Here is a 20,888-nt window from a genome sequence, read left to right as displayed (position 1 = left end):
TCAGTCCGGGTTTGAGAATAACGACATTGCTTTCATCTGTACAGTATTATAAACTATATTGTTATAAAAGAAAGGAATTGAGTAGAGAGAGTATTTAAGTAGTGTGGTAAATAGTGAAGTTCCATAGAGGTCTGTGCTGGTACTACTGCTTTTTATAACATATTTCTTTGAATAGTGTGGTTCTTCTGACATCATCTGACATTTTTCCTTTTTAGCGTTGCTTGTGTCCGTACCAGTTTTGGAATGATTGAAGAAGGTTGTTATGCTTGCTTTTATGTGCATATGTTTAACATTATGTTGATATTTTTGCAGGATGTTGTGGTGAGAGCTGAATAATTTTGAATTAAAAGGGGGGGGGGGTTCCAGAGGACCTCTACCCTGATGCAGGATTCAAAACACTGGCCATATTGGCAGTGTGTTAGGTGGAATTTGACTGCAAGTGGAGTTCTTTTGTCTATAAGTATTTTCATTAAAGATAAACAATTTAAAAAAAAAATTTGAAGGTAGGAGACCAATGATGATATTGGTGGCTATAAGTGGTTCTGTTGAACGACTCGATATAGTCCACCACAGAGGATCTCCATATGCCAAGATTAATTAGATTGAAAGTGTATGGATATGTTGCTGGATGAATGACTCACACACAGTTGGAATTTATGGAAGGATTTAAGTGATTTAAAAATCTGTTCTGAGTCTTGTTATATAATATGGGTTTTGTTTACCTCGCACTTTAAGTTTAAACGACTCATGTAAAACTATTTATTCATTTAGAAACAACACATTGTTCCCCTGACCCTCCAATAATCTCCCCAGTCTCCTCAGATTGTCCCTGCTATATCCTGAGCCTGAATTTTGTTATATCCCCCTTGATGGAGGCAAGTATTTCTTTCAGCTATGCCTGCGAGAACCACAGTGTGGGTAGACAACTCATGCCTGTGTCCCATTGCCTCCAGGACTGCTGTGAGCTAAGCTCCTGCACTGACACTGCGTGTAACTGGTTCCATGCAATAAGGGGGAAATTCTGTATAGGATGCCGGTCTTAGCAGCCGCCTAAGAAGTGGTTGAGAATCAAACACTGGCGAACTATGCAGAATCGCATCTACCCTAACAGACAGATGATGCCCAGTGGCGTACCTAGCATATGTGACACCAGGGGCCCATCATTTTTTTACCCCCCCCCCCATCTGTATGAAAAACATGATTTTTAGTAACTAGCCACTCGTCACACATGAGTACCTAGGAAAAGGCAGCATCTTACATACTGCAGTGAGCAAGCCAAACTAGTACAGATCAATCCTACACCGTCAATCCTAACAGAAAACCATGTCTTTCGAACACACAGAACACAGAAAACACCTTCGCCTAGTATGGAATATGTTATCACAAACTAACCCCTCCCCCTTTTACAAAACTGTAGTGTGGATTTTGGTCACGGTGGTAACAGCTCCAACGCTCATAGAATTCTGAGCATCAGAGCTGCTACCCCCATGGCTGGTGCTAAAAAATGCTCCACAGTTTTGTAAAAGGGGGGATAAAATAGAAATACATAGACAAAGGTTAAATTGAACCAGCAAGAAGCTGGACTCTGCATACAATGCAACACCACAGAAACAGTGACACATATCTCCTAAAGCAGGGGTGCCCACACTTTTTGGGCTTGCGAGCTACTTTTAAAATGACCAAGTCAAAATGATCTACCAACAATAAAATTTAAAAAAAAAAACACAACGCACACTGTACGCATACAATTGTTAATTATCATTCCTATTCTGGGGGTTTTTCAAAGAGGTCAAAGGAGATGACTCTATGCACTGTCACCTCAGTAACAACCATACAAAAATAGACAAATACCCACCCCCTCCCTTTTTACTAAACCACGATAGCAGTTTTTAGCGCAGGGAGCTGCGCTGAATGCCCAGCGCTGCTCTCGACGCTCATAGGCTCCCTGCGCTAAAAACCTCTATTGCGGTTTAGTAAAAGGGGACCATATTGTAAAATATAGAGAGCAGATATAAATTCAGACACATTTTGATCACTAAATTTAAAATAAAATCATTTTTTCTATCTTGTCTGGTGATTTCATGAGTCTCTGGTTGCACTTTCTTCTTCTGACTGTGCATCCAATCTTTCTTCCCTTCTTTTAGCCTGTATGCTTCCTCTCTTCCTGACCTCATTCCCCCCCCCCCAATGTTTTCTTCTTCTCTCCTTGCCCTCTCTTTCTTTCTCTCTTCATGCCCCCATTCTTTTTTTCTGTTTCTCTTCTTTCCTTCTGTCTCCCTGCCTGCCCTCTTTCTCCCTCCCTGCCCACCCACAAGCCACTGCTTCTGCCGCTGCCATCGGATAACAGGCCCCCAAAGCCGCCCGCCGCCGGCCAAGCTCTCCTTGCTTCGGGCCCACCAGCATTCCTCTCCCCGACGTCAATTTTGCCGTCGGAGAGGAAGTTCCGCTGGCCAGAACTTCCTCTCCGACGGCACAATTGAGGTCGGGAAGAGGAAGGCTGATCAGCCCAAGATCGACATTTTGGGAAAAATGCTGCCGGGTCCTGCCTTTGAGGAAACAGAAAGTAGGCAGGACCTGGCAGCAAGAAGAGCAAATCGCAAGCTTCACTGACCTGTCTCCCGCTTTAGCCCGCGAACAGGGCTCTAACATGTGCGTGCCGGCTTCCCTTCTTACCCCCTCCCCCTCCCCGGACATAACTTCCGGTTTCAGAGGGAAGCGAAGGGAAGCCGGTACAAGCACATGTTAGCCCCTGGAGCATAAGTTCTCCAAGCCTTTTTTTGTTTTTTTTTTTAATGTTGAGCAGCGGAGGCAGCAGCAGAATTCAGGAGCGGGCCAGTCAGGAGGGGAAAAAAGAGAAGGGAAGAAGGGAACCCGTTCTGCGATCGACTGGGGTCACCTGAGCGAGCGACCTGTCGATCGCGATCGACGCGTTGGGCACCCCTGTCCTAAAGCAATAAATAAATAGAAAATTTTTGTTCTACCTTTGTCTTCTCTGGTTTCTGCTTTCCTCATCTTCTTGTTACTCTCTTCCTTCCATCCACTGTCTCTCTTCTCTCTGCATCTTCCATTTGCTCTGTTACTGTGCCTCTCCCTTTCTCCCTCCTTACAAATTGGTCTGGCACTCATCTTCTTCCCTCTGCTCCTCCCATAGTCTGGCATCGCTGTCTTCTTCTCTGCCAGCGTCTTCTCCCAACTCTCTCTTCTCCATTTCCCTTCAGCGTCTTCTCCCCACTCTCTCTTCCCCATTTTCCTGCAGCATCTTCTCCCCACTCTCTGTTCCTCATTTACCTTCAGCATCTTCTCCTCACTCTCTGTTCCCCATTTCCATTCAGCATCTTCTCCCCACTCTCTGTTCCCCATTTCCATTCAGTATCTTCTTCCCACTCTCTGTTCCCCATTTCCATTCAGCATCTTCTTCCCACTCTGTCTTCCCCATGTGCTTTCAGAGTCCTTCTTCCCCCTCTGTCTTCCCCATGTGCTTTCAGCGTCCTTCTCCCCCCTCTGTTTTACCCTGTTTTCCTCTCCACTCCACCTTTTCTACCTTTCTCCCTCCCTGCCCCTTGTCTTCATGGCGCTTTCTCCCCAACCCCCCCAGGCCCAGACAACAGGCCCGGTCCGACAAACCTCCCTGCCCTATGGCCGGTGATGTCTAAACTGCCTTCTTACAGCAGCCGGAGCATTGTAGTTGCATATGGCTGCCGTAAAGGTCGTCTCTGATGCAACTTCCGGTTGCATCAGAGATGACCTTTACAGCAGAAACACGCAGCTTCAACGCTCTAGCTCAGGGGTGCCCACACTTTTTGGGCTTGCGAGCTACTTTTAAAATGACCAAGTCAAAATGATCTATCAACAATAAAATTTAAAAAAAAAACACAAAGCACACTGTACGCTGAGAAAATGTTAATTATCATTCCTATTCTGGGTTTTTTTCAAAGAGGTCAAGGCAGATGACTCTATGCACTGTCACCTCAGTAACAACCATACAAAAATAGACAAATAGCCCCCCCCCCCGCTCCCTTTTTACTAAAGCACAATGGCAGTTTTTAGCGCAGGGAGCTGCGCTGAATGCCCAGGGCTGCTCTCGACGCTCATAGGCTCCCTGCGCTAAAAAACGCTATTGTAGTTTACTAGAAGGGGGGCCATAATGCAAAATATAGACAGCAGATATAAATTCAGACACATTTTGATCACTAAATTTAAAATAAAATCATTTTTTCTACCTTGTTGTCTGGTGATTTCATGAGTCTCTGGTTGCACTTTCTTCTTCTGACTGCATATATTCGTTGTGGTTATCCTGAATACCTGACTGCCAAGGGGGTACTCCAGGACTGAGTTGAGAAGCCCTGCTTTAGGGTACTCAGCATTAATGAGATATTCCCCAGACTAATAAAAATCTGCATAAAATTTCTGAACTTTACAGCAGCGCTTCTCAGTCTTTTTTGTTCTCTGGCACACTTTTGAGTTCATTCAGTCCTCACCTTACTACACAGTTCCTCCCACTGGTTGGAGAGCAGCATTTTTGACATATATGTGCCTGGTTCTGCTGGCTTTGATCCGACATCTGAACATGTGAGGTGAGCATGTGAGATGATGGGTTCCATGCATTCAGATATCATATTAAAACCAAGGGAAGAGGCACACGGGTAAGAAGAGCTGCTGCATTTCTACTGATGGGATGACAGGGTTCTTAGACTTATGTATCACATACTAAGATAAGGGGAGGCAACAACACAATTGTGAGCATACTTTTATCAAACTAATATTGCCAAAACTTATCATCACACAGAACACTACTGAACTCAAAAGTGTGCGAGAGAACAATAAAGACTGAGAACCGCTGCTGTAAAGTTCAGAAATTTATGCAGATTTTAATTAGTCCGGGGAATATCTCATTAAGGCTGAGTACCCTAAAGCAGTGCTTCTCAACTCAATCCTGGAGTACCCCCTTGCCAGTCAGGTATTCAGGATAACCACAACGAATATATATGCGAGAAATTTGCATAGAATGGAGGCAGTGAATGCAAATCAAGTTTATGCATATTCATTGTGGATATCCTGAAAACCTGACTAGCAAGGGGGTACTCCAGGACTGAGTTGAGAAGCACTGCCCTAAAGTAACAAAAGTAACATTATATAATATTGTGGTGCAAGGTTCCTCCAGACGACTAAAATCTTCTATGTTGGGGGGTTTTTTCTCGATGACTGTCACTGGTTCCTTACATTTCATTCTTATATTTTCTGTTGCTCGTTGTGAAAACTGAAGAAGAGACGGGTGCTTTTCATCTCACTAATCGCATACCATTGCACAATTGCCACTTTTAAATACTATTATAAGACCACATTTCATCAGTTAGCTCCTGGTGTTTGTTTAAACGAGGAGCGAAGAGTAACTGTTCATCCTTTCTGGGAGGAGTGATGCTGTAGGAGGCAGAAAGAAAAACCTCATTCTGAAATAAAACACAGTCCAAAGACGATGCACAAATATTCCAGGTGCTGCTAGACTGGAGAGTGTTTTGTGTGTATCCAGTATCCCGTGTGGCTTTCTGTTTTTCATAGGTATCTTTTCTGGGAAGAGCTTTATTCAGGCTTTCCTAACCGCCTTAGTTGAAAGTATTGTAGCTCCTAGTTGCAGTGGAGCACTAAATTAAGAGGAAAAAAAAAAAAAGTACAGTACATTTCTTTCTGTGTTCTTATCTGTGGTTTGGCAGTTCTAATTCTGCTTTATGACTGGCATGAGCGGAGCGTGCAAAGGTGTACCAGCTTGACTGAATCCTTGTGAAGCATCCTGATTTTGAAACAGCAGCCAAGCGCAGGCAGTTTTTTCGGCAGGAGCTGGGCTTATTTTCCTTCCAATAATCCTGAAGCAAAAAAGAGTGGTTCTCACTTCAAGGTAAGAAAAAAATAAAAAATCTCTATCTTTTGTACTGTGATGCTGACCACTGAAACTAAGGGCTCCTTTTAGAAAGGCGCGCTAAAATGCCGCGTGCGCTAGCCGCTACCGCCTCCTCTTGAGCAGGCGGTAGTTTTTCAGGTAGCACGTGCTAATCCGGTGCGTGCGCTAAAAACACTAGCGCACCTTTGTAAAAGGAGCCATAAATCAAAGGGATTATGTTAAGAGAAAGCATGAAACAGTAAATCATCTGAACATTTTTCTATTGCATTTTTGTTAGTTCTTGTATCTTTTGTTTGATAAACTTGAGAAATATCAGTTTATTAAAAAATCCAGCTGCCTTCAGGATAAATCCATTATTTAGAGTGCTGTACTGCTTGTTATGGTCTTTCACAACTTCCCCCATTCCTGTAAGTTGAGTTTATTCTTCATTCGGTGCTAAATTTTGAACCAACTACATGGTTTCACAAATTTCTAAGAAATAACGGTTTATTTATTCTGAATCTGTAAAATCTCTCTCGCCTAGGGGGATTTATTTCCCTTAGAGGGAATGGTTTGATCTGCTAACAAAATTATCTTTGCTTCCATAATCCATCTATTGTCCTTTCCCTCCCTCCCTATTTTGTAATATATTCCACAGTAATAATATTTTTTGGCAGACTGTGGAAGGATCAAATGGATTAAAGATTCTGTCAGACATTCAGTAAAACAGGCAGAGCTTGAGGGGGTTTAAATTCTGCCGAGATGAAATGGACAGCAGTTTCCATAGTAAAAGATTTGCAAAAGGAATGAACCAGTAAAGCAGCTGATAGGTGTTGGATGAGTCCTGGGTCCTTATGAAATGGTGAAAGTCCTCACTTTTAAAAAGGAGGACATGCTTTCTTTAATAGCATAAAGTGAATTGTAAGATCCAATTTTTCTAAGTATGCTTTTTCTGTCTCACTGTTTTATTATTCGTGTGCAAATTAGGATATTTTCATACATGTTTACAGTGTAAACACCCGAGAAGGGGGAGGGGTGCTTACATTGTAAACACGTATGAAAATATCCATAGCGCAGTTGTTAGCGCCGGCCCGGCGGTAACAGCTCCCAACACTCGTAGGAATTCTATGAGCGTCGGAGCTGTTACTGCTACAGTCTGCTGAAGGCTCCTTTTACAAAGGTGCGTTAGGGCCTTAATGCGCGGAATAGCGCGTGCTAAATTGCCATGCGCGCTAGCCGCTACTGCCTCCTCTTGAGCAGGTGGTAGTTTTGAGTAGCGCACACTATAGCGCACTCTAATGTGGCGCATGCGCTTAAAACGCTAGCGCACCTTTGTAAAAGGAGCCCTATGGTTTTGTAAAAGGGAGTTGAAGGAGGAAGAAAAACAGTGGAAATGACTAAAGAATAAAAAAACTGATTATCTAGGACTCTCCAAGGTAAAAACTTTAATTATGAAATACCTGTTTTTCTGCCACTTTTACCCCCTCTTTTACTAAGGTGCGCTAACTGATTAGCGCACGCTAATCAAATTAGCATGCGCTAAACGCTAACACGTCCATAGAGTAACATGCACACGTTAGCATTTAGCACGCGCTAATCAGTTAGCGTACCTTAGTAAAAGAGGGTCTTAAGTGTTTTGTAGGAATTATGGTGTGTGTGTGTGTGCGCGCATTTATGTGTGAGTGTATGCATATGTGCCTGTGCATGTGTGTATATGCATACAATGTAAATGATCCGCATAAGAGCATAGTGCTATTGGCCAAGCAGATATCAAGCAATTGGCTGGTCACTGGGATATATTTATTTGTTCCATGTCAATTTTCAGTCTACTGTATGTAGGCTCCTTGATGAGTCATTAATCTTAACATTGTTGTATATTAAATATGTTCTTTTGTATATAACCTAAGAACTTAATAATAGCCAGGGTCCATCTAGCTTAGTATTCTGTTTCCACAGTGGCCAGTCCATGAATACCTGGCAGAAACCCAAATAGTAGCAACATTACATGCTACCAATCCTAGGGCAAGCAGTAGCTTCCCTCATGTCTATCTCAATAGCAGACTATGGACTTTTCCTCCAGGAACTTGTCCAGGCCTTTTTTTTAAACCCATCTACATTAACAGCTGTAGCATATATATATGCAGTGCTTTTCAATGAGGTTCAAGTAAAGAGTATGAGGCAGCTGAGGAAATGCAACAGGTAGGCCCTGATTCTGCAAAACGCGTCCTTTGTAGAATTGCGCTCATTAACCACTTAGTTTGGACACCTAAAGCACACCTAACTTTAGGCATGACTTAGGCGCCCTTTATGGAATCGGGGCTGTAGTGTTTATCTCAATTCAATAAAGTATAATTGTACTTTGTTACCAGATTTTCTATCAATTTTTGTAAAATTTCAACCTTCTAGTTGTGTTTATCCAGTTGTTATACTTATCCCGAGTAGCTTCCTTAGTGAAATATAGAGTCTGAACTGTGTTACCATGTATGACCAGGAATAAACCAGCACTATAATACAATACCCAAAGATGGCAATACAACAGACTGTATGTTTCTTTGCAACAGGAAAGTCAGTCATAATATAAAGGAATTTTTAAGTACACTGCTACAGTATGAAATATAGAAAACTATTTGTGCCATCATTAAGTTAAATAAAGAGCTAAAACATTTTATATTGTGGCTATCCAATTACCTTTAGTTGATTGTTATTATTCTAATTTAACACAGATTAGGGAACAAGATATGACTTGAGTCCACAAAGAGAACAACAATTCTGGCATAAAGATTATTGATAACGGATATATTATAGTGCCATGCCAATACTAAGTTCACCAGTCTGCACCTTACTGTTAACACCATATTATCATTTTTTATTTCAGGAAGAAATACTCTTTTTTTTCGTAAAAGTAGAGGGCTGCACAGAAAAGATGTCTTACTGATAAAATCCCGTTTCAGAAAACGCTTCGAATCAGTGAAGATGGACAACGAGACTACGATGGACTTCAACAATCAGACACTGCTTCAGGACAGACAAGGTCTCGAGTACCAAGTGGTCACTATTTTCTTGGTCATCCTGATCTGTGGACTGGGCATTGTGGGCAACGTTATGGTAGTTTTGGTTGTTCTCCAGACAAAACATATGAGAACGCCAACCAACTGCTACCTTGTGAGTCTTGCAATAGCTGATTTGATGGTATTAGTAGCTGCAGGTCTACCTAACGTAACAGACAGTATCTATGGCTCATGGGTGTATGGATATGCTGGATGCCTCTGTATTACATATCTTCAGTACCTAGGCATCAATGCTTCTTCTTGCTCGATCACTGCTTTCACCATCGAGAGATATTTAGCAATCTGTCATCCAATCAAAGCCCAGTTTCTATGTACCATTTCCAGAGCCAAAAAAATCATTATTTTTGTCTGGGCTTTCACATCTATTTATTGCCTGATGTGGTTTTTCTTGCTTGATCTGAATACAAGAATTTACAAAAACGTCATCGTTGTGAACTGTGGTTACAAAGTGCCCAGAAGCTACTATTCTCCTATTTATTTGATAGACTTTGTTGTGTTTTATGTTGTGCCAATGACATTGGCTGCAGTCCTCTATGGGCTCATTGCCAGAATATTGTTCTTGAATCCTATTCCTTCAGATCCTAAAGAAAGTTCTAAGACTTGGAAAAATGAGTCAACTCATCACAGCAAGGCTTATAACTCCAAGATGTCCAGTAGGTGTTCTAATAGCACTATTTCTTCTAGAAGGCAGGTAAGAATGTTAAGCAAACTATAAATAAACATAAAATGTAATGTAATTTATTTCTTATATACCGCTACATCCGTTAGGTTCTAAGCGGTTTACAGAAAATCTACATTAAAGATTTTAAATAAGAAAGGTACTTAAAAATTCCCTTACTGTCCCGAAGGCTCACAATCTAACTAAAGTACCTGGAGGGTAGTAAAGAAGTGAAAGGTAGAGATAGAAGAAAAAATAAAATAAACATTTTAACAGTTCAGCATTGTTCTAAATATTTTGGAATAGAGAATAGAGAAAGGAATATATGCAGAAGGGTGAACCGTTGAACAATAGAACTCTGGAGAAATTTAAATGATATAAATAAAACAAAACAAGGACAAAAGGCAAAACAGTAGATAAGATTAAAGATAATACATAAGTTGGAAAGAAAAATAAAATAAAACTTGTCTTCAATCCACGGTTTCAACGTCATTGATGAAGTGGAGCAAATAAGTTCAGGAGGAGCGATGATGTTAGAAAAGTTAAAATAAAAAAAAATTCAGAAACATTAAAAAAAAACTGTATCCAAACAAAAAACACCTAAAACCATAAGAATAGCCTTACTTGGTCAGAACAATGGTCCATCAAGCCCAATAGCCCATTCTCATGGTGGCCAATCCAGGTCACTAGTACCTGGCCAAAATCCAAGGAGTAGCAACATTCTATGATACCGATCTAGGACAAGCAGTGGCTTCCCCCATGTCTTTCTCAATAACAGACGACGGACTTTTCCTCCAGGAAACTGTCCAAACCTTTCTTAAAACCAGCTTAGCTAGCCGCTCTTACCACAACCTCTAGCAACATGTTCCAGAGCTTAACTATTCTCTGAGTGAAAAAATATTTCCTCCTATTGGTTTTAAAAGCATTTCCCTGTAACTTCATCGAGTGTCCCCTAGTCTTTGTAATTTTTGACGGAGGGAAAAATCGATCCACTTCTATTCCACTCAGGATTTTGTAGACTTCAATCATATCTCCCCTCAGCTGCGTCTCTTTTTCCAAATTGAAGAGCCCTAACCTTTTTAGTCTTTCCACATACGAGAGGAGTTCCATCCCCTTTATCATCTTGGTCGCTCTTCTTTGAACCTTTTCTAATGTCGCTATATTTTTCTTGAGATAAGGAGACCAGAATTGAACGCAATACTCCAGATGAGGTCACACTATGGAGCAATACAGGGGCATTTAGAGTAAAAAAGTACAACATATATTTATAAAAATCACAAAAACATGTACCTATTTAAAAAGCAAAAACAAACAATGAAACAATGAAAGTGAAGAGATACACTGACACAATATACATATGACAGGCAGGAGTGAGTGTGCTTCCTTCCTGCCCATAGGATCCCACTAGATCACCAGGGATTATAAAGGTAGGCTTGTTGAGCTTACAGTTGTGGGTGGGGTGGGGAGGCTTGTTCTGGGGTTTATTGACTTTGTACTTTTGTGGGTCCCATCCGATATTCAGCTGGGGTCCGCATTGACTCTGACCGCTCCATATGCTGAATTAGCCCTTGATATTCAATGTCTGTGCCAGGACATGGCCAGGCATTAAGGCCCCAATTCTGTAAACTGTGTCTAGTTGTAGGCGTGCTTTAGACGTCCACGTGACGCAAGTTGCAATCAGCATTACTTAGGCGTCAGGTAGGCGTCCGATACCCAGTCCCAAAAATCAACTTTTTTCTGTTATAGACGCCAGATACACGTCCCTACGATGTTAGTTACATATATAAAAATGTGTTTTTTAATGCTGCTCTGATGGACCTTCTTATACTAAGCACACCTAAGTAGCATCTGACGTCATAGGCACCGTTAGGACTTCCCACCAGAAAACTTTCAAATCTGATCGGGCCTGCTTTGGGTGTGGTTTGGGCAAACACAGCTGCACTGACTTTTAATCATTTTCTTCACTTCTCTAAGTTTTGACAAGAAGCCATTTGTCATCTGCTTAGTCTGCAGAGGCTCTGTTACCAAATTCTAGATGAAGTTCCCTCTATAACTCTATGCCTTAAGGCACTGCTTTTATCTTCCATACGTCAGGGGTTCAAGTCTTGAGTGCGGTTTGCAAATATTTGATATTCATTTTTCTACCTGAAAACCTTCAAACTCTTTAGTCATTTCTTTGCTTAAACATATTTGAGTTGATCTTTAAAATGATCTGCAGGTGACTGCCGTGGTAGGAAGTTCTACCAGAATCAGGCCCTCAAAGTCTATTCTATAAAGTAATACAGGTTCCTATGTTCCTTTATAGAATACAATTGCATGAAAGAGTACTCCAGATCTAAAATGGTGTGGGACTAATATAATCAATCAATAACACATCCCAATACCATCTAAACATAGAAACATAGAAATAGACGGCAGATAAGGGCTACGGCCCATCTAGTCTGCCCACCCTAATGACCCTCCCCTACCTTTGCTTAGTGAATAGAACCCACGTGTCGATCCATTTGGCCTTAAAATCAGGCAACTCTATAAATTAATAACTCAAAACATGAGGGACCAGCAGAGGGTCATTAGCTCTTTGACCTCATTTGTGCCCGAGCACATCTACACCAAAACTCATCATTTTCCAAAAATAATTTTTCAAATTTTACTCAAAAAATATAGGGCTCCTGGCTCTGACGCTCATAGGAATTCTATGAGCATCAGAGTATTTACCTCGCCGGCCCATAGTAGAAACTCCTACCACTGCTTTGCAAAAACCAGAAATAGTCTTCTTACCTCAAAAATGAATCCTTATCAAATTATACATCAATTTTTGAATTGTAGAAATGCTGTCCTAAAAAGTGGCCTGTGGTATACGCCGAGGCCTCTTGTAGCGCATTTCCTATTTTCCCCATTAATGGCCACACACTAATTTCCCAATTAGCGCATGGCCATTAGTGCAGGAGCCCTTACTGACACCTATTTACTTGGTGGTAAGGGCTCCCAAACTGACCACACGTTAAATTGATTAGTGCGAGGCAAAGCAGCTGTGCTGATTAGTGCTGGGTATACATAATGTGACCATACGTCCCGTTTTGAATGGGACCTTCCCGTTTTTAAATCCCCTTTCGCAATGTCCCAACACACAGCTTTGGGACGCCGAAATGTCCCATTTTCAGAGACAGTGTCCCGAAGCTGTGCGTGAGGACAACGGGACAGATGATCGCGGAGAATGGACTCTCTCCCTGCTTCCCCGCTCACTGCCGCAACTACAGGAAAGGAAGGTCTAGGCGCCTGGCTGGCCCAGAACTTCCTCTCCAACGCCAGAATTGATGTCAGGGAGAAGGCTTGTGGGCCAGCGCCTAGACCTTCCTTTCCTGCAGCGGTGGCGGGCAGGAAGCAGCAATGGACCGGGTGGGGGAGGTGTTGTGAGCAGAAGAATCGGCGGTAGGCCAGGCTTCAGCGCTGGAGGGAAGGAGGCAGACAGACAGGCAGGCTAGCTTTGGCATGATAGGGAGGTAGGGAGGCAGGCAAGCTGGCTTCAGGGGAGGGGTGAAGGAAGGAAGGAGAGAGAGGCAGAGAAAGGGGGGAGACTAGAAGAAAGACTAGAGAGAGAAAGTCCTGGACCAAAGGGGAAAGACAGGAGGCAGATACAGGATTATGTGAGGTGCAGACAGAGTGGGAGAGACCCTGAGGAAAAACAGAGAGATGGAAGATCATAACAGAGGAGGGAGAGAGAGGGAGACCTGGAACAAAGGTGGTGATAGGTACAAAGGAGAACTGACACTGGATCTGGGGAGGCTAACAGAGGGAAAAGAGAGAGAGACCTGGACCCAAAGGGGATGGGGCTGGATTGTGAAAGAAAGAAATATTGGATGCACAGTCAGAAGGAAGTGCAACCAGAGACTTATGAAATCACCAGACAACAAAGGTAGGAAAAATGATTTGATTTTATTTTCAATGTAGTGATCAAAATGTGTCAGTTTTGAGAATTTATATCTGCTGGCTATATTTTGCTCTATATTTGTCTATTTTTCTATAATTACTGAGGTGACATTGCATATTTTAAAGTCATCTGCCTTGACATCTTTGAAAAAAACCAAAACTCATAAATGATAATTAACATTTTCTCTGCGTACAGTGTGCTTTGTGTTTTTTAAAAAAAAATTTATGGTTACCATTATGAATTAATAAGATATTGTGTGTACATGAAAAATGAATGGAAGAAATTGGGGGTGGGGCTGGGATGGGGCTAGGGCGGGATTGGGGATGGGACTGAAAATTAATAGATGTCCCGTTTTGATGAAAAAAAATTAATGGTCACGTTAGGTATACATTATATTATATTAGTGATTTATATTCCGCCATAACCTTGCAGTTCTAGGCGGATTATAAAAGATGTAGGCTGGACATTACCAGAAGAGATACAGGGTAAAGAACAAGGTACAGGAGTGGAGGAATATATGGTGCTGTGGCAAATTGTGCTAATTACAGGGATAGAGATATCTTTCTGTTCAGCATCATTTTGTCCTAACAAATTTTCCGAATATTAGGATTTTTATTTCCCTATGGAAGATTTTGTAGTCAGGTGTTATCAGCAGGTTGGAGAGGTGGTGGTCTAGTTTTGCTGCCTGTGTTGCTAGTAGGCCGTCGTACTTTTTTTTGCGCAGTGTGCCCTTGAGTCGGGGGTGAGCAAAAGGAGTCAGAGTTCTTCTTGGCCTTCTTGGTTCTTCTTGGTGTTCTTCCAGATGAGGCGTTTGTTCAGGTATGAGGGGGGCGGCACCATTTAGGGCTTTGTAGAGTAGATAGTAAAATTTGAATAATATTCATGCTTGCATTGGGATCAAGTGTGAGTCTAGGTATGCAGTGGTGATGTGGTCATATTTGCCTAATGAGTAGATCAGTCTGAGGGCTGTGTTTTGTACGGTCTGTAATTGCTTTATTCTGCCTGCGGTGCATGGTAGGTAGAGGACATTGCAGTAGTCTATAATTTAACCCAGAATTAGGGACTGGACTAGGAGTTGGAATTGTATACCTGCTCTGTGCCCCCAAATATGGTCCGTATGCTACAAATTATTTTCTGTTTTTTAGTAGCATGGCGTCAAACACAAACTACCACAGTACACCTGAGGGCACTGTAGTAGAATTTAACCTATAATAAGCACGCATTAGTGTTTACCGCAGCTCAGTAAAATGGCCTTTAAGAGATGAGTTGACAATAACTACCCTGATGCAGGATAAACAAAACATGATTCATGTTGGGAACTGGCTACCCGACATTTGTCATTTGAAAACTAAATCTAAAGTTAAGTTTTTATAATTCAGTATTTTGATGCATAATTTGTTGAAGATTAATTTTTGAGGGTAGATTATTATCGCTGGCTTTTACAAAGCTTTTACCACGAGGCAGTAAGGTAAATGCTCTGACGCTCATAAATTCCTGTTAAGTGTCGGAGCATTCACCTCACCAGCCCATGGTAGAAACCTCTACCACGACTTAGGGCTCCTTTTACTAAGGTGCGCTAGCTTTTTTGGCGCACGCAGGATATTACCGCACGCTACGCGGCTAGAACTAATGCCAGTTCAATGCTGGCGTTAGTGTCTAGTGCGCGCGGCAATGTAGCGCATGCTATTCCGCGCGTTAAAGCCCTAACACAGCTTCGTAAAAGGAGCCCTATTTTTTTTTTTTCAAAATTAAATTTACAGGAAGATATTCCAGATAATGAGAGAAAATTGTATCGATAAAAATGATCCAAATAAATTAAGTACATCATCTAGTCCACATCTCGAGATCACACATAGATGCCAATCTTAAAAATAGCAATAAACATGGGACAGTTAAATTTATATTCTAAGTACGGTAATCGTATTCTCCAAAAACCCAAAAAAGCATTAGACTTCCCCCTTCATATTCACGGTTTCCATATCTACAGTTTCGATTATTCGTGATTTTTGGCCAAAAAAATCATTTTCATTTTTCGGGCTTTTTAAGCCCTGTGAGCCCTCCTTAAGCCTTACCTGGTGGTCTAGTGGGTTTTCAGGCAGGAGTGATCTTCCCACACTCCTGCCCCGTGCAGATCACTCACAGGAAATGACTGCCTTGAGCTCCAGTCATCTCAAGAGTACGACAGGAGCTCAAGGCAGCCATTTCCTGTGAGCGATCTGCACGGGGCAGGAGCATGGGCAGATCGCTCCTACCCAAAAACCCGCCCAGACCACCAGGTAAGGCTTACAGGGCTTAAAATAGCCGGGTAGAAGCGAGGGTTAGGGGCTGAACCGGCCCGAATATTATTCGTGGTTTTGTAATATTCGCGGGCCGGCTTTGCCCCTAACCACCGCAAATACGGAGGGGGAAGTGGATTATCCTGAAGAACCAGTTTGTCCAAAAGAAAATTGTCTAAATTAATGGGATCTATTATTATTATATTTTTGAGTAAAGTTTGAAAAATATTTTGTAGACTGATGAGTTTTGCTATAGATGCTCTCTTACACAAATGAGTCTGATGAACTAATCATCATCTGATGGGGGAGAGTGTGGCGCAGTGGTTAAAGCTACAGCCTCAGCACCCTGAGGTTGTGGGTTCAAACCCATGCTGCTCCTTGTGACCCTGGGCAAGTCACTTAATCCCCCCATTGCCCCAGGTGTGTTAGATAGATTGTGAGCCTGCCAGGACAGAGAGGTAAAACTGCTTGAGTCCAGGTTTTGAAAAGCTTCCTCTTAATCGCATCGGGCTTAAGGATATCCGCGCATGCACGGATTTCCTCCTGCCCGACGAGAGCAGGCAGCAGGGGGCGGGATTGAGGGCAGGACAGAGGCATAATAGGGCGGAGATGGGTGGAACTAGGTGGGCCTAGGGTGGGGTCCGGATTTTACTATAGTAAAATCTGGCAACCCTACTACCGTGGGACGCACTCAGCTGGTGCTACTTTTCCTCAATCACAGCAGCAGACACTGACAACTGGCAATCTTCCCCACCTTCCCCTGTTAACCTGTGACATTGTTCTTGGGCATCAGGAAGAGGCTTTCTCTGGAGGCACTGATGTCGGTATCTTCCTTCTTATTCATTATAGTTGCCTTGGGAGTGCTGATCGACAAGTCGATGAAGCCGTCTGTGCAATGTGCGGCAGCGGCGAAAAGGGCGGACAGAATGCTAGGAATGATTAAAAAGGGGATCACAAACAGATTGGAGAAGGTTATCATGCCACTGTACTGAGCCATGGTACACCCTCACTTAGAGTACTGCGTCCAACACTGGTCGCTGTACATGAAGAAGGACACGATACTACTCGAAAGGGTCCAGAGAAGTGCGACTAAAATGGTTAAAGGGCTGGAGGAGTTGCCAAACAGTGAGAGATTGGAGAAGATGGGCCTCTTCTCCCTTGAAAAGAGGAGACTGAGAGGCGACATGATCAAAACATTCAAGATACTGAAGGGAATAGACTTAGTAGATAAAGACAGACTGTTCACCCTCTCCAAGGTAGGGAGAACGAGAGGGCACTCTCTAAAGTTGAAAGGGGATAGATTCCATACAAACATAAGGAAGTTCTTCTTCAGCCAGAGAGTGGTGGAGAGTTGGAACACTCTTCCGGAGTCTGTTGTAGGGGAAAAACATCCTCCAGGGTTTCAAGACTAAGCTGGCCAAGTTCCTGCTAAGCTGAAATGTACGCAGGTGAGGCTGGACTCATTTAGAACACTGGTCTTTGACCTGAGGGCCGTCACAGACTGCTGGGCCCGATGGACCACTGGTCTGACCAACAGCGGAATTTCTTATGCTCTTATGCCTGGGAGGGAAGAGACTAGAGCAGGAAGCAGTGAGTTATTCTTTCTTGAATGAGATACCCAGCAAGGCAGGAGCCTTAGGGTGGGATCATCCCCAGAAGGGATTAGTATACAGGGAATATGTGAGTGACAATATATGTGGACAATCCTTCCACACCAAATTTCAGAGTGAGCATAACTGAAAAGTTCCCAGTTATATTTCTGGGCCCTATATGTTGCAATTTCTAGATAACAATATAGTAGTGAAAGATAACTACGACAAAAAGACCTCTGTGCTTAACAACAGAAAAAAATGTGGAGAAAAAGAAACCTCAGAAAACTTTTCACCCCTTAGTTTCAGTACATTATGGGCTCCTTTTACAAAGCCGTGCTAGGGCCTTAACGCGCGGAATAGCACGCACTATATTGCCCCGCGCGCTAGCTGCTACCGCCTCCTTTTGAGCAGGTGGTAGATTTTCGGCTAGCGCGCACTAATCCTTTGTAAAAGGAGCCCTATATGTCCTGCAAAGAGGCTAGTAGAGTCATTGGTCTCTAAAAAAAATGCCATTAAAAATTTTGTGTTGTCTTAAATCTTCAATATCAACACTCCATACCAAATCATTTACTACTGTGCAGTAAGATACTTATCTTCATGGTTGCCTGGGATGACTAATCACTGGTGTACATAAATATTCCACTGCTAATATTCAAGTTGCAGCAATATTCAAACAAGAGAAAATACTTAGAAACATAGAAATATAATGGCAGATAAGGGCTAAATGGCCCATTAAGTCTGCCCATCTGCAATAACGGTGTCAGGTCAAAAGCGTGCCGGGACAAAGGCGTGCGCAGACAACTGAGCGCAACGCGGAGCCATGCGCCAAAGAAAATGACTGTTTTAAAGGACTCTGAGGGGGGGTGTGGGGGGGAACCCCCACACACTTTACTTTATACAGATCGCACCGCGTTGTGGGGGCATTGTGGGGGGTTTGGGGGTTGTAACCCCCCACATTTTACTGAAAACCACTTTTTCCCTAAAAAACAGGGAAACAGTTAAGTTTCCAGAATAATGAGTGAGGTTAAAACCCCTCTAACCCCTCACAACGCCGCCGCGATCTGTATTAAGTAAAGTGTGGGAGGGTTCCCCAACAAAAACCCCCGTCGGAGCCCCTAAAAACACTCTTTTTCTTCGGCGCGTGCTTCCGTCTTACGCTCAGTTGTCGGCGCGCGCCTTTGTCTATGAACCGCAATAACTATTATCTCTTCTCTCTAAGAGAGCCCACATGTCTACCCCATGCATTCCTGAATTCAGACAATCTCTGTCTCCACCACTTCCTCCAGGAGACTGTTCCACACATCTACCACCCTTTCTGTAAAAAAATATTTCCTTAATCACTCCAGTGATCATCTGGTCAGTTTGGGTACTTTTTAGCATTTAGACGCTATTAAAACAAGTCTAGCTCCAAACATCTAAAAAAACAACAACAAAAAAAAGCCCAGGACCTGTTGTTAAAGATTTGATTATGCCTGAAGAGCGTCTAAGTCCTAAGCCCGCCCTAAGTCCACCCAAAACACACCTCTAACACGCCCCCTTAAGATTTGGATGCACTGGAGACAAAAACAGCCAGAAAGGCATCTAGAAAGTCTGTTTTGAGAATGCCCACTTGGACGTTTTGACTAGTAAGATGTCCAAGTGCTGGTTTATGCTGTCTTTTGGCCATCTATCTTTTTAAAAAATGAACCTGAGAGTGTCTGTAACAATGCTGCTCAAAACCTTCTCAGAGCTCGGGCTTCTTCCTCCTCACTGGCAGAACGAAGGGGGTGCTTATCTCCTGCTCTCTTTCCCATCATTGAGATTCAGGTACCTGCTTATCATTCTTCACACTTTGACTTACTGTATATGTAAACAGACCATGAGATGGAATAAAGTTGCCATGATTTTGTCAATGAAGATAGAAAGAGCTATAGAACCTTTCCTTCTGCTCACAGAGGGAAAGAACGTAGGTTTTTAGGAGACCTGGCAGCATCGTTTATTGGAAGAGCAGCAGAAGTGTTGAATTTGTTGCTGTGTCATGAAGGTTAAGAAAGCAATCAGCATCTAGACAGCCATTTATTTACTCAAAATTTTTTTTTATCCCTTCTTCCCAAAAGAACCTTGAACGGGTTACAAAGCATCATACACAATAGCCAGTAACAGGATAATATGGTGTCAGGTCAAAAGCGCGCCGGGACAAAGAAGCGCACAGACAACTGAGCGCAGCATAGAGGTGCGCGCTGAAGAAAATAACTGTTTTAAAGGGCTCCGAAGGGGGGGTGTGGGGGGGAACCCCTCCCACTTTACTTTATACAGATCGCGCCACGTTGTGGGGGCATTGTGGGGTGTTTGGGGGGTTGTAACCCCCCACATTTTACTGAAAACTTCACTTTTTCCCTAAAAAACAGGGAAACAGTTAAGTTTCCAATATAATGAGGGAGGTTACAACCCCCCAAACCCCCCACAACGCCGCCGCAATATGTATTAAGTAAACTGGGGGGGTTCCCCAACAAACCCCCCCCGTCGGAGCCCCTAAAAACACTCTTTTTCTTTGGCCCGCACTTCCGTCTTGCGCTCAGTTGTCGGCGCGCGCCTTTGTCTTCCGCGGTTTTGTCTATGAACCGATAATATAAACACATAACCACCCCTTTTATAAAGCTGCGGTAGCAGCTGCCGTGCAGCAAACGCTCCACTATCCATTAAATTCCTACGGGGATCAGAGCGATTACCGCAGCTTTGTAAAAGGAGCCTATAGTTTTAGACAGGGGTTAAGCTGGTTCACGTAGTTTCTGAATTAAATTTATTTACAAGAATGGGTACAAGTTGCCTGGGTTCATATTAGCAGACAATAGTTATATAAAAAGATAAGACTTTACAGCTTTCCTGAATCTTAATATTTTTTCCAATGATCCCTAAATGATGGGATTTAGTTCCACAGTTTAAGTATAAAATGAGAACAAACTCGCCTCTGGGCACTATCTAAGTAGAGGAATCATCCAGAAGGTCTACAGAGTCGACTTTCTCTTTATAATCGAAAGTATCATGAAGGAACATAAATTGATAATTTCTTTGATAGATAGCCTGGCACCATGTTGTGAAACAATTTAAAGGCTAAAACAAGGCCTTTAAAAATACATTGTTTTCCGATGGGCAGCCAATGAGCCAAGGCCAGTGTCAGGGTTGTGAATGCCCAGATTTTTCAACAGATGAACTGCTGCATTCTGTACACACTAGTCATTTTAAGTTGATAGAAGACAGACCTACAAATAATTAATTTTAGTTGCCCTACGGGATAAAACATAAGCTTAAAGTAATCGAACAAAATGTGCTTCAGAAAAATATATTCTAATATTTTGTAACTCATGTAAATTAGCATATTTAATTAGCATGCTCCCAAATCACATAGCAACAAAATTTATTGTAAATTGATATGTAAATAATAATAATAAAAGTACCTGGGGTCCAGCAGGAATTTGGGTGGCTGGAGGCTTATGGCAAAGAGCCCAGGTGGACAA

At 42.6% G+C, this 20,888-nt stretch overlaps 1 protein-coding gene across 1 annotated transcript in view; it reads left to right on the top strand.

The window, feature by feature from the left end:
- Positions 1-8,845: 8,845 nt before the first annotated feature.
- Positions 8,846-20,888, top strand: part of TRHR (thyrotropin releasing hormone receptor) — a 31,772-nt gene continuing 19,729 nt past the window's right edge. Inside the window, exon 1 of the mRNA XM_033933331.1 lies at positions 8,846-9,631. Within this exon, the coding sequence (XP_033789222.1) occupies positions 8,846-9,631 (786 nt within the window). The remainder of the gene's footprint in view (positions 9,632-20,888) is intronic.

The sequence above is a fragment of the Geotrypetes seraphini genome, chromosome 2 (assembly GCF_902459505.1).
Source record: "Geotrypetes seraphini chromosome 2, aGeoSer1.1, whole genome shotgun sequence".
Taxonomy (NCBI): Eukaryota; Metazoa; Chordata; class Amphibia; order Gymnophiona; family Dermophiidae; genus Geotrypetes; species Geotrypetes seraphini.
Note: the sequence above shows the minus strand (reverse complement) of the source record. Positions and strands in the feature narration are given on the sequence as shown.